The 13,289-nt window shown below is 46.3% G+C and overlaps 1 protein-coding gene across 2 annotated transcripts in view; it reads right to left on the bottom strand.

The window, feature by feature from the left end:
* znf462 (zinc finger protein 462) overlaps positions 1-13,289 on the bottom strand; it is a 47,571-nt gene that overhangs the window by 22,430 nt on the left and 11,852 nt on the right. For both annotated transcript variants that reach the window (XM_063210671.1, XM_063210670.1), the window contains exons 2-3: positions 5,578-5,816; positions 2-5,346 (exon numbers count right to left, since the gene is read on the bottom strand). In XM_063210671.1, coding sequence (XP_063066741.1) covers positions 2-5,346; positions 5,578-5,785 — 5,553 coding nt within the window. In that variant the 5' untranslated portion in view covers positions 5,786-5,816. The remainder of the gene's footprint in view (position 1; positions 5,347-5,577; positions 5,817-13,289) is intronic.

Raw genomic sequence — 13,289 nt, forward strand, 5'->3', positions numbered from 1 at the left:
CCTTATCTTGTCTGGCCTCTGTTTGCTCGGCAGCCTTCTGTTTGCTTTGCAGCTGCTTCCTGCGCTCCTGCCTCATGGCCCGCTTCTGGCTCTCCTCATTGTGATCCATCAGGTGGTTTGTGAGTTCAGTGAGGACCAGGAACTTGAGGTCGCAGTGGGCGCACTGATAGAATTCTGAGTTGCCGCTGCCGCTTCCTTCTCCGCCTCCTACGCCGCCATGCTCCGGACTGGCAATTGTGATGAAATCTCGCCTCAGGTCTCGGCTGTGGTAGTCGTTGTAGTGCATGCAGAGTAAATCTGCGGAGCTGAAGCAGAGCTTGTGGCATTTCAAGCACTTGAAAGGTAGCCATTCAAGGTCCTTCTCCTGCTCGGCCTCTGACTTGAGCTTGGATGATTCCCTTTCATCCTCAACGTTGGAGGATCCGTTTTTGTCGTTTTGGTAGATGACAGTGAAATAGCGTCCCAGCTTGCTCGAGTGCTGGCGTTTGGGAAAGACACCCGGGTGGCGCTTAATGTAGTGGGACACGATGCTTTTCCTGCTGAATGCTTGAAATGCACACAAGGAACACTTCCGTCGCTCCAGGGCAAGTTTCAGTTCTTCGCTCATCCCGTCCGTGTCGGAGGTCACGGGCATGGTGATCTTGGGCGGGGTGTCTGTCACGGCTTTGGAGGCTGCCAGACAGTGGGTGTAGTAGGCGTCAATGTCATGACGCTTTTGATAATGGGCTGCCAGGCCTTTGCGGATGGGGTTTGTATAGGGACAGAGGGCACACTTGAAAACGTTGTTCTTCCCTTCGGGCTGGGCCCTGACGTTGTTGTGCTTTATACGGTAATGCCGAGCTATTCCCTTTCTGGTGGAGCAGAAGTACTTGCAAAGCTGACACCGGAAGACGGCGTGCTTCTCTCCCTTCTCGAACTGAGAGAGGGTGAGATCGAAGTCACGTGCTTCTTGGGACTCGTTCGCAGCGCTCGCAGCACTGCTGCACTCGGCCGCTTGTCCCTCTTTGCTGGTGGTAAACGGACTTGCAGCAGAGTTGAACATATCTGAGGCTGGTTGGTTGTGGTACTTCTCGTAGTGTATTTTGAGTTTTTCCAAAGTGCCATGGGTGTAAGGACACATTTTACATCTGTACGCGCCGAAGCCCTGCCTTTGCGTCTTGCACTTTTCTTCCCCATCGATCACCAAATCCTTCATTTGCTCGACGTCATCAGCAAAGTCCTCAGCGGTGACCTTGACAAGAGGGTGCCTCTTCTGGTAGTGGGTGAGGACGCCGTGGATGCGAGAGTTCACGTACGGACAGTGTCTGCACTTGTAAACTGAACTGGGGTTGATGTCGGACTCGTGAGCAAAGTCGGCAGCTTTCACCTTCATACCCGGGTGCTTCTTGCCGTAGTGAGTCAGGAGGCCGTGAAGGCTGTTGTACTCTGACAGACACACGGTGCACTGATAAGGGCTGGTTGAAATGGAGGTGGTGGTGAAGGACAGTCGCTCTTGGGAAGGTCTGGAAACATCCAGCGGACCTTCATCCTTATCTGCGTGGTAACTATCAAAGGGACTCGACATGGCGGCAGGAATGTGACCTTTTGACAGGGTTGGGTGCATTGTGTCAGCTATTTGATTGCCTTTGATTATCTCCAACAGCACAGACTCGTCGACTTTGATTGCCCATGGGTGCACGGCTTGATAGTGATTGGTTATGTCCCAAATAGACGTGGCTTCATATGCACAATCTCTGCACTGATAGTGCTTGGTGTCTGAGAGACCTCCTTGCTGGGATGCGTCTGGGCCGGCCCAGAGTTTGCTGGCCATGTAGGTGTAGTCCACGTTATGCTCGGGGTGTCGTCTTTGGTAATGCATAAGCAGCCCACCTGGCTCCACGTGGGAATAAATGCACCATTCACAGTGATATCCTGCTTCAAGGATGCCATCCTGAAACCCCCAATTGAGGATGGTTATGGCTGTGGCTTTCACATTGGAGTGATCTTTTTTCAAGTGTTTCCGCAGAGCATACACATATGGGGATGTGTACGGGCAATGCCTGCACTTCAGGGATCTTAGCTTCTGTGACGTTTCCTTGTCAGAAGTAGAAACAGTGGTGGCTACGGATGGAGATCCAGATTGTATCATTTGAGCACGTTCCCTCTGACTGCGTACCACGGCTGTGTGCCTGCGTACTAGATCTGCGTTAGCCTTCACATCTTTGTGCTTCTTTTGGTAATGAATGAGTACCCCTTTGACAGTGCGATTCCCGTACTCGCAGTGTTGGCAGAAAAACAACATCTCAGCTTCTCCCTTTTCGCCACCACCTTTGGTTGACGAGTTACCCACCCCATTGCTGCTTGCCGGTTTAAAGAATTGCTTTGGTGGAGCAATCTGTAGCTCGTCCATGATTTTCACGAGACCAGGTGTTGGAGGTGCGTGTTTGATGTATTTTGCTGTCACTTTAATTTCCGGATGCCGCTTTTGATAGTGGACAAGGACACCCACCACAGAGCGATTGCTATAAACACAGTGTTTGCAATAGAAGACATCCTCTTCTGGACCCAGTGGCACTGCATTTGCTTGTTTTGGGGTACTGGAGAGCTGGTGAGAGTTGCTTGAAGCCTGGTTTCTATCGACCGAAATGACTCGCATTGTTTTCTGGATACGAAAATAGGACGCCTTTTGCTCTGGGTGCTTCTTCTGGTAGTGGACCAGCACAGAGTGCATGTTGGGACTGGCAAAGGAACACATGTCACAGTCGTAGACCACTACATTTCCTCCAGCTATAGTGTCTTTAAGTGTCTCGGTATCTGAGCTTGATTCTGGAGCTTTGGGGGCGATCTTCAGGCATGGGCTGGAGGAGGACCTCGACGCTGGAGCGCTGGAGGAAGAGAGGCTCTTGGGTCCCGAATTCAGGATCTCCCGTAGTGTTTGAGACTCCTGAGAGCTTTTCTGAGGTTGATCCACCATGTAACTGGAGAATATCATGGCGTTGTTAATCTTCACTGTGGGATGCATTCTTTGGTAGTGGGGCATCAGGCTACGCACGTTGGGGCTGGTGTAGGAACAAAAACGACACATGTATATGAGGTTGGGATGATTCAAGTTCAAGACATTGCTAGCCCCTGGATGATGCTCCATATAGTGCTGGTTGAGATCATTGAAGTTGGTGTACTCTACGTAGCACTCCAGACAGCGGAAGACGGCACTCTGATCCTCTGGGTCAAGGATGTACCTAAAACTAAATTTAATGTAAGGGTGCATCCTCTGGTAGTGCGTGCTAACACTACGCGCAGACTTGTTTTGGTAATCACAGTGTTTGCAATAGAAAAGGCTCCCGCGTTCCTCCGTGTACTCAACGGATTCTTGGAAAGCGTCTTGGCTGTTCTGGAGCAGGAGACTTTTGTCGGAAGCCATGCCGAAAGTATTCTCATTGTCTTCGTCATCGGAAAGCATCACTTGAACAGGAATGTGTCTTGCACCTTTTGCCTGCAGATTTCGCTTTCTTTTCCCAGACCTGCGTCCCTCTTTCAGCTCCCCAGGTGCTCTGAGATACAGATCGCTTGGGTTAAACATGAAGTTGTGGTTATTTTTGTCCAGGTCAAAGTCACCTTCTCCATCTCCCAGGTCGATCACATCCTCCTGCTGTTGGTTCTGACAGATCTTGCTTTGAAGATTGTTGGCGATTTCATCTATTCTTGTTCGTTTCTTAACCGGGGAAAGGTCTAGAGGTTGGTCATTGATGGACTTTCTGGCCGTTTTGCCAACAAGGTTCTTTTTGGAGGCATTGCCCCAGATTGACGTTTGGATTTTTTGTACAAAAGGGGTCAAGCTGTTTGCTTCTGATTCTTCTGCTTCTTCTTGCTGCTCATTCACTGAACTCTCTGTGTCGTCCTGCAACGATTCGTCACAGAAGGCATGTTTAATCTGGTGGTGTATTCGCAGCCCTTTCACTGTCATTGAAGCAAAGCTACAGAGAGAGCAGCGATGATTTTTCTCCCCAGTTACTTTCCTGGAACTTTGTTTTCTGCCATTGACCTTTGAACCTGCACTTTCGCCATTCAAGGGATCTGCACGCTCGTTTTCTGCTCCAAGGCTTTCACTTGTCAAGTCCATCGTTTCCCAGTCCGATGACGAACCATTATGGTTTGTTTGTTTGTGACTTTCCAGCTTAACCTGACTGGTACTGATGAAGTCACATTCGTCACATTTGTACAAAGTCGCTTTTCCAGACAGGTGCATGTTCTCTATATGACGGGAGATACTCCGTCTGTGCATGGTAAGAAAGGAACAGAAAGGGCACTTGAACCTGTTCATGTGCCGTGTAAACGGGACCCCTTTAGTTTCAAGCACTTCATTGTCCTCTTCCGACAGTTGCAGTTTGAGGGAATCCTCGGCCGACAAAGAGTCTTTGTAATTGGAATCATCAATGTCATCGAGTTCCTCTTCTTCTGAGCTGCTTCCGGAATCATTGAGCAAACTAGCGTCCATGTCTAAGGCGGAATTGGACATGTCGGACATGACGAACGTTGCCCTATCTGACAGAATGGAAGAGCCTGTGCTGTTGGGAACTTTTGATGTGATCTGAGCATAATGCAAAGACGATATCCCTGATGCAGATTTCACACCATCCTTTTCAGTAGTGTCTTTATTGCCATTTAAGTCGTTTTCGTTCAGGTGGGATGTTGGACTGCTTCTGGGTGATGACAATCCAGACTTGGATGACTCGCAATCCCCTTTCAGTGATGTCGTAACTTTCAGCATGCTGCCGTGCTTTATCGTCATGTGGTCATACCACGTTTCCTTTCTAGTCGCCTCGAAATCGCACCACTCACACGTCAGGTTTCCACTGGACTTGGACACACTTTTATACATTGCATCCAATTTTTTGCGCAGGACATCATCATCATGTGATTGTCCATCTTCAAGAAGTCTCTCAGTAGGAAGGTCACCTGATTCCGTTTCCGTTGCAGCAGTTTCAGTGTCTTCAGCTTCCTCTTCTGTCTGTGACGCTGCTGTAGAATCCAGCAAAACATCTTTGTGATACTTCTTTTGGTGTTTCAGGAGTTTGGACTTGCGAGTGAACTTAAATGTACAGTGCTGGCAAGAAAAGACCTTCGCCACTCGTATGCTGTAGTTGGTCTGCTTGGCAGTCTGGAGGGAGTTTTCTCTGCTCTCCAAAGCAGTTCCATGAATCTTCCTGGTGTGTTCCATTAGGAGGGACTCGGATCTGAAATAACGGACACAAAACTTGCACTGGAAAAACTGCTTGGTGGACTTGTTCGTCTGGTTCACTGTCTGGCTGCGCATCCTGGGTTTGTTGTTGGAAAACTGCCCCAAGTCTGCGTCCTCAGAGTGGAGGCCTGTAAGAGAACACAAAACCACAAGTATTGTTTAACATCTAGTATACATTTGTTCAATTAAAATAATTGAATGGGTTTTTTTTATTTCAATGATCAGAATAGTCATCTCAGTGTTTTCTGTTTTTACCTTATCAAACAAATATTTCACAATAAAAACACATTTGCATTTTGCGCGTTCAATTGTACACTGTAAAAAGGGGGATCTACAGTAAAAAAAAAAAGTTGTCCCACCTGCGTCATCAGTCCCAGTGGAGAGAAATTCTTCGTCCTCCTCTGCATGGCTGAGGGAGTTTGGTGACTCTGATCTGGACTGGCCCGGCGTGCCGTCTGCGACTTCGGTGGGCTGCAGGAAGGCTGTGTGGACATCCTGGATGTGTGTCTTGAGGTCATCATATGACTCGGCACGGAAATCACAGCCATCACACTGTAGAACCTCCATCGCCGTCCGCTACCCGGGTGATCACAGACTCCTGAGGAAACAACATAAAATAAGACATTTTTTACAATGGGCATCAGAAAGCTTTGTTAAAAGGTACAATATCTGATTTTAGTGGTTTATTTGCAAATTAATCCTGCCCCTTTGTCATGTATAATGATTCATGAATGACTCATGTGATTCATGTGTGAAAAGAGTAGATATTTAAGAAAACAATTACATTTGTGAATGGAAAACGTAAATTCTGGAAATAAGCAACTTAAAACCACACACACACACACACACACAGACACAGACACAGACACAGACACAGACACACACACACACACACACACACACACACACACACACACACACACACACACACACACACACACACTGCCTTTAATCCCTCAAGACAACCTCCAATTTTAAATGTGTTTTGGCTAGAATAGCATGACCAAGTTGTAATGCATTAGTAATAATGAATGCCTGTGCCATCATAGCAATATTGTGATATTCTGATCCCTAAAATAAAAAAAATGGCCAGATAAAGCAGGACTACGTTTCTTTACAGTGTTGTTCATAACTAAGTTAGCAACTTGCTTGGTTGCAATGTAATTTCCCATTGGCAACCTACTAAGCTGCTAACTGGTTAGCAACGATGCTTTCAAGAAACGGGGTCCAGGACCAGTTCAATATAGTAACCAGAGCAATCAGAGATGGCGACCCGACCCTCTGGCCGATGCTCGATGCATGTGACGTGATGATGTGTGCACTACCCAAAACACTGCCGTCGGACGAACACACAGACAGACAGAGCAATAGACAGACAGACAGACAAACATGGCCACTGCAATACCTGGCCTCCGAGGAGCAGATAATAAATACTTTGAATGGGCAGAGCAATTTTAATATTCATGCAAGAAAATAAATTACAAGCCTACAATTTCAAAATGTCTTTTTTAATAAGAAAGAGAGTGCCTCTATCTGCAGCCTCAAGGAACCAGAACACAACCCTCAGACAGTGACAGATGTAGCACGGGGTCTGTCTTTTTTTTTGCTGAATGGTTGGTTCAAGAAACAATGGATGAAGAAGGATTATGCTCGGGCTGATTTGTGCTATTTTCTTTTTATTACCTTGGGATAAGCCAGAGATGAGGAGCAGCGGCAACAGCAGTGGGCTACTGTGCTGCATTCACATCACCACTAGACAATTCCATTCTATCAGATTGCACTGGCTGAACCCTTAGAAACAGGGTGTGTGATAATATGCTGCACACATAACATGGAGGATGGTTGCCATGCAAATGCAGAGGATTATGGGAAACGTGATTTTTGGGAAGGAGGTGGTCACGCCAGGCCTTTTCCACTTTTGCCATACATCATTTACACAGCAGATAGTCATTTTTACCATTTCTTTTATTTATTTTTTGTGGGTCTTTTTTTACTTTATTTGATAGGACAGTGTTAGAGGTGGACTGGAAGCGAACTGGGAGAGAGAAGGGGAGGGGTCGTCAAAGGACCCGGGTCGGGAATCGAACCCGGGCAGCCGCACGGCAGGCGAGTGCCCCACCGGTCGGCCACGGCAGGGCCACTACTTCTTTTATCAACAACACACTAGGCTATACGGAATCTATGTTTTCCACAACGGCATTTGGAGAATCACTGACTTTGCACTTTAGAGTTGATAAGAATGAAAACCAAAGTGTGGAAATCTTGACGACTTAAAAAATTAAATGAGTGTAGAAATTGTAGCTGAATAGTAGAGTATGTTTACAAATATGCCCACAGTACTCGATTGAGCCTCCTCCTTGTCCATGACATTACAGCATCAATGGCATGATGAGGGCGATTGATCAGCCTGTTGCACTGCTAAGGGCAGGATGAAAGCATATTTGGATTTTATAACGCAATAAAGGTTCCCAGAGTCTGAGGAAAGAGTGGAGAGCAGAAGGCACGGTGCAGACTCCACTCCAAGTTGTTTGAAGTCCACCATGAAATTTCCACACTAAGTGATGACTGTGTGGGAGTCTCGTCACCTGCTGCTGTTGGTCAACTGTGCTTTATCAGGTCCAAAGTCAACAAACAGCACGACCAGGCATCTACCAAGATGCTTTCTGCTTACTAGCACAGTGTTTCCCACAGAATTTTTGGAAACTATGGGGGCAGCAGGGATTTTTTTTGTTGGGGGGGGGATTTCAAACCTGTATACATTCTCTGCTTCTTAAACATAAAGTATGCATCTGTTATAAGTCACTGGTGCAATGTAACAGGGAGAAAATCCTTTTTAATATTCCAAGTTCCAGTCTTATCTGTAGTGGTATGCATTTCAGATCCCAAACTTGAAGTAGAAACATTTTAAGTGGATACTATATGTGCTTGAGTGCCCATAAAATAGGTTCTTGCATCAACCTCGCTGACTATCCAATCACCGGAGAAGTGCAGACAGAAATCTATCCACCAGATGTATTGTGCCCAAGTCCTTGGTCTGCACAGCTCAGCAAAATGGAGGAGGGCAGAAGAAAGAAAAAAAAACACAGTCACCCTTGCCAGCCATACTTGACTTTCACAGAGCACCTTTCTTATCTTGGAACAACATATCTAGCATCTTCTGGGATTAAAAAATATGGAGGTTACTGAAAACAGGGCGGCTCGGTGATGGACAGTCTCTTCAACAACAAGGCAGAGAGAGAGGGAGAGAGAGAGAGAGAGAGAGAGAGAGAGAGCGAGAGAGAGAGAGAGAGAGAGAGAGAGAGAGAGAGAGAGAGAGAGAGAGAGAGAGAGAGAGAGAGAGAGAGAGAGAGAGAGAGAGAAAACTGCCAACTGAGCTTCATGCAGAAGTCTGAATAAAAAAGTAAGGCCTGTCTGCATTTTATGTTTTCACAGCAGCTCAAGACATATCTGCAGCCTTAGGGTGAAGAACAGAAGCAGAAGCTGGAGCAAGAGGACAACAAAAGAAGAAAAAGACAAGCGGTGAAGGAAGCATGGAGAAGTACACTAACACAGTCAATTTGACCCAGTCGGCCACCTGGGAGACCTTCCCCCTCAAGTGCAGAGCAGGGGTGAGTTTCTCAAAAGGGAAGTTGTTAGCCTGTTAGCAACTTCGGTAGTTGCCAATGGGAAAATGCATTGAAAGCAATGAAGTAGCTAATGTAGTAAGCAACTTTGGTTTCGAGAAATTCACCCCAGAGCAGAGCGGAGCGGTGTCGAGGACAACGGCATCTGACTCTGCAGCAGCACCCCAGATTCCAAAGTCTACTGACGTTTGTTAATCACCAACTGGCCCCTTCGCATCAGCAAGCTCAGCTCAGCTCAGCCCCATGCAGCCCAGATCAGCACACCCACAGCACACCCACAGCACAGCACACTACGGTGCAGCAGGCCTCGCCAGCAGTCACACCCACTCACCCACCCAGGGCCGTTACCAGCCTCGGCTGGGTCCGGCAAAAGGTAATCTGAAAGGGCCCCCCACCACCAAATACATACAATATAACAATGTGGACCTAATTCTGGGATCCAGGGCCGCTGACAGCTTTTTCCATGCCCAGGACAAAGTCATAGGAAAGCCCCCCCTCACCTAATACGTACAATGTAATGAGGGCCCCATTTCTGGGCTCCCTCTCACTGGGGGCTCGTGACAACTGACTCCGTTGTCCTCCCTGTCGGTTTCCCAGCGGGACCCTCTCTTCTCCCTTGGCCTGGGGCATCTGACCCCCTCGTCCTCCCCCCCTGTCGGCTGCCAGCAGTCACACTCACCCACCACCACCTACCACCCACCACCCACCACTCTCTGCTCAGAGTCAGAGTCAGAGCCACACTAGCACTGGCCCAGACCAACACACAGCACAGCACAGCAGCTGCTCCTCTCAAAGAAGGCCTTTGAATAAGCCAACATTAAGCTGATTAGGAGCACAGAGGTTTTGTCCTTATCCGATGGTCCACCATCTCTCTCTCCCTCCCTCCCTCTCCCTCTCTCTCTCTCTCTCCCTCACCCTCACCCTCTCTCAGGCAAAAGGGAAGTGTGTAGACAAGGGGAAAGGTGGATGGCTGGCTGATGGGGAAGGGGGGTTGGGGATGCTAACGCTATGCTAGTACCATAGAGTTTTTTTATGGATTTAGAGTCATAGTGATCTTAAAGCTCTCGACATCTGGACAGGAGGTCTCCAAATGCCCAAATGAGTTTTACTGAGGAAGAGTTGGTTCGCTTGACAAAACACAATAGTTAGGTGTCATCTTAATGTAACGAACAATAACAATAAATAAATAAATAACTTTCTAAAGATCTTTCTAAGGCTAGATGTTGACATACCTTCTGTTGCATCTGTCATGCCACAAGATTTACAATGCACAAGAGTAGTTAGTGAGACAACTCAAAGTTGTAGTGGTTTGTCCCATAGCCCCCTAAAGGAGGTTGGTCCAGGTATAGCAATAACCCTGTCTGTCTGCCTGTCTGCCTGCCTGCCTGTCTGTCTGTATGTCTGTCTATCTGTCTGTCTGCCTGTCTGCCTGCCTGCCTGTCTGTCTGTATGTCTGTCTATCTGTCTGTCTGCCTGTCTGCCTGTCTGTCTGTCTGTCTGCTTGTCTGCAGTGTCTGTTTGTCTGTCTGTCTATCTGCAGTGCCTGTATGTTTGTCTATTCATCTGTCCCTCTGTCCCTCTGTCTGTCAGTCTGTCTGTCTGTCTGTCTGCCCACAGTGTTTTGCACTGCCTGCAGGTGATGCCAAACACTCAATGTGCACCATTGCCCAGGCCTAGGTTACCTGCTCTTACTCAGATTGTTTCAGAAATGTTAAAGGTGGGGTTGCAGGTTGACCATTTTCAAGAATATGTACTATTATGACATCATGTTGGGAGTTCCGCAGGCTCATAGGAGTCTATGTAGAACCTTAGAATCCTGGGGGAGTTCCCCCAACGTGATGTCATACCTGCAACCCCGTGGCTCAAACGGTAGGGCACTGCACTGCTATGCCGGGGACCCGGGTTGGATTCTGGCCCGAGGTCATTTCCCAATTCTCCCCCATCTCTCTCTCCCACTTGCTTTCTGTCACCATCTCATACTGTCCCGGGGCTTTTTCTAGGATTTTTTGGCATGAGGGAGCATCATGGCAGGTTACGGTGGTGAAGGGGGTTGTTCCCCCTCATGAATGACAAATTTACTAGGTGCGCTCAAATATATATATATAAAAAAATAAAAGTATGAGGGTGCACCCACGGAGGTATGAGGGTGGAGCGCCCCTATTTCCCCGTTCAGAAAAAGCCCTGCCAGTGTCCTGTTCAATAACGCCATAAAAGCCCCTAAAATATATATAAATAATAAAATAAAAGATTGTCAAGTTGTTCAATTACTGACTGACTGACAGAATTATTTTTTTTTCAATTTCATCCTTTACAAATGAGTCAATTAAAGTTTATGGAAACCAGTCTTGTATATAAATGAAAATGGGTCCACAGAGGAAGCTAGATGAAGCTTAACTAACAATGGTCTTGGCTAATACTGTAGCACTGAGTAATTAGCCTACACAAAGTGAATGAGGGGATATGATCTGGTAGGATGCAGATAAGCAAACACGGCATTTGTGCACCTGGGAATTGCAGGTGTGCGTGTAATACCTTTACCAACGCAACAGCCAGTTGGGGAACTTGTAGTGGCCGTTAAGATTGGCAAGAAGTATGTTAAATAAATGATGCTCTACTATTAAAAAGAATAAATCCTACTGGCAATAACTCGTGCCTAACTAACTGTGGAAACTGCACAAGGATTAGTGAGTACGGTAAGATGGACATGCAATGCATATGGACACAGTAAGGTACACATTGAATTCAACACTTAGGGACCAGATTCAGTCTAGAAGATGTTATATTGGCTCCCAGAGTACTCTCTACATGTTGAATTAACACTGTATACCGTATAAGTGTTACATGTTTTACTGTGTATGGGTGGCATATGTTAAGTTTTTTAAAAGATATACTTTGGGGTGCTGTGGCACAAACACAGCAAGTCATGTGGCCACAAATGGCCTTGCATGCCCATGGGGGACCAGGTTCGAGTCCGGCCTGGCCTGGGTCATTTCCTAACCTTACCCAGTCACGCTCTCCCGTCTCTTACGGTCATAATCTCTACTGTCATATCAATAAACGCACAAAAGGCCTACAAAACGTACCACTTTCCACACCACTTCTCACTTAGAAAAGCTGCTCCAACGCCGGATTAATGATCACATTGCACTAATTGTACTTTGTAAGGTGGCTTAGTTAACAAATTATTAACTGTCCCTCTGCAAAATATTACAAACAAAACACAATCAATAGTGTCAGTACCGTAATGGCAACAATACATGGGTTTCATGATTTCAAAAGAGAAAAGTGTAAATCATAAAAGATAAAACAGTCATTTTTTACACACACAAATAATGTTATAACGAAGACAATCAAAGCTATATTGAGAGACAAATAAAACTGTGTTCACATAATGCTCATGGGCATGGGTAAAACAATATCAGGTTTTTTTTTTACTGAAACTGTCACCAATTTCCACCTGACAATTTCTCAGATATGGGCAGGGAACATAACAAGATTGTCTCCAACTGAATCGTAGACGGAATAGAATTTTTATGCTATTGGGCACGCCATCTTCGATCATTACATTCAGTGACACCTCATTCTGATGTCGTGACTGCAGTTATTACTGTGATCTAAACACCATACAGACTAGATAGCATGCTGCTGGCTACAGAGAGACTAAGGCATCTCATTCACTAAGGCAGAGGTTCCCAAACTGGGGGTAGAGACCCCAAGGTAGGGCGCAGAGGTACTGTAGGGGGCTTGCAGGTGGAATGGACCATTTCCATAACACCTTGAATATACACCTTGGTATAATATAACCATTCCATAAATTGATTAGTAACAATGCTCACTTGGGCAGTTCACATTCAAATTTACAAAGTTATTAAGTTTCTCATTTGGAATATGGGTGGTGTTGGGTCACAAAAACATACTTAGGTCCAAAATGGGGTCTTAGCAAAAAAAAGGTTTGGGAACCACTGCACTAATGTTCCACAGAACTCAGTTTGAAATGTACGTACGTACAGAATATAATGCACACTGTGTGTACACAGTGTTGTTAACCAACACTTTTCAATATTACAGTACTTTGTCCGATTGTAATCTCCTCTGGCCTAACAGCCAAAGGAAGAAGAAGGAAAAAAATCTAAAATGACGTCTCAAAGCAAAGTACAGTACATTCCCTGGACGCATATGGCAGCAGAACTAGGTCAAGCATTTGCCAACTAGCATGAACCAGAGAACACCAAAGGAGACTTTTCAGATGAACAGATTTTAGCCTCATGGCCATTGGAAAACAGAAAACACCATGAAAATGGTCAAAGAAATGACATGATAAACCAGACTACATGAAAGGTCAGATGGTAAGCATGGCTACATACACATCAATATTACAATTGAGGTACTGTAGTTTCATCTGTGCTCCCAGTTCTTAGTAGAACACAGAGAACAGCTAAGCCAAAGCC

Source organism: Engraulis encrasicolus, chromosome 11 (assembly GCF_034702125.1).
Source record: "Engraulis encrasicolus isolate BLACKSEA-1 chromosome 11, IST_EnEncr_1.0, whole genome shotgun sequence".
In the NCBI taxonomy this organism is placed as follows: Eukaryota; Metazoa; Chordata; class Actinopteri; order Clupeiformes; family Engraulidae; genus Engraulis; species Engraulis encrasicolus.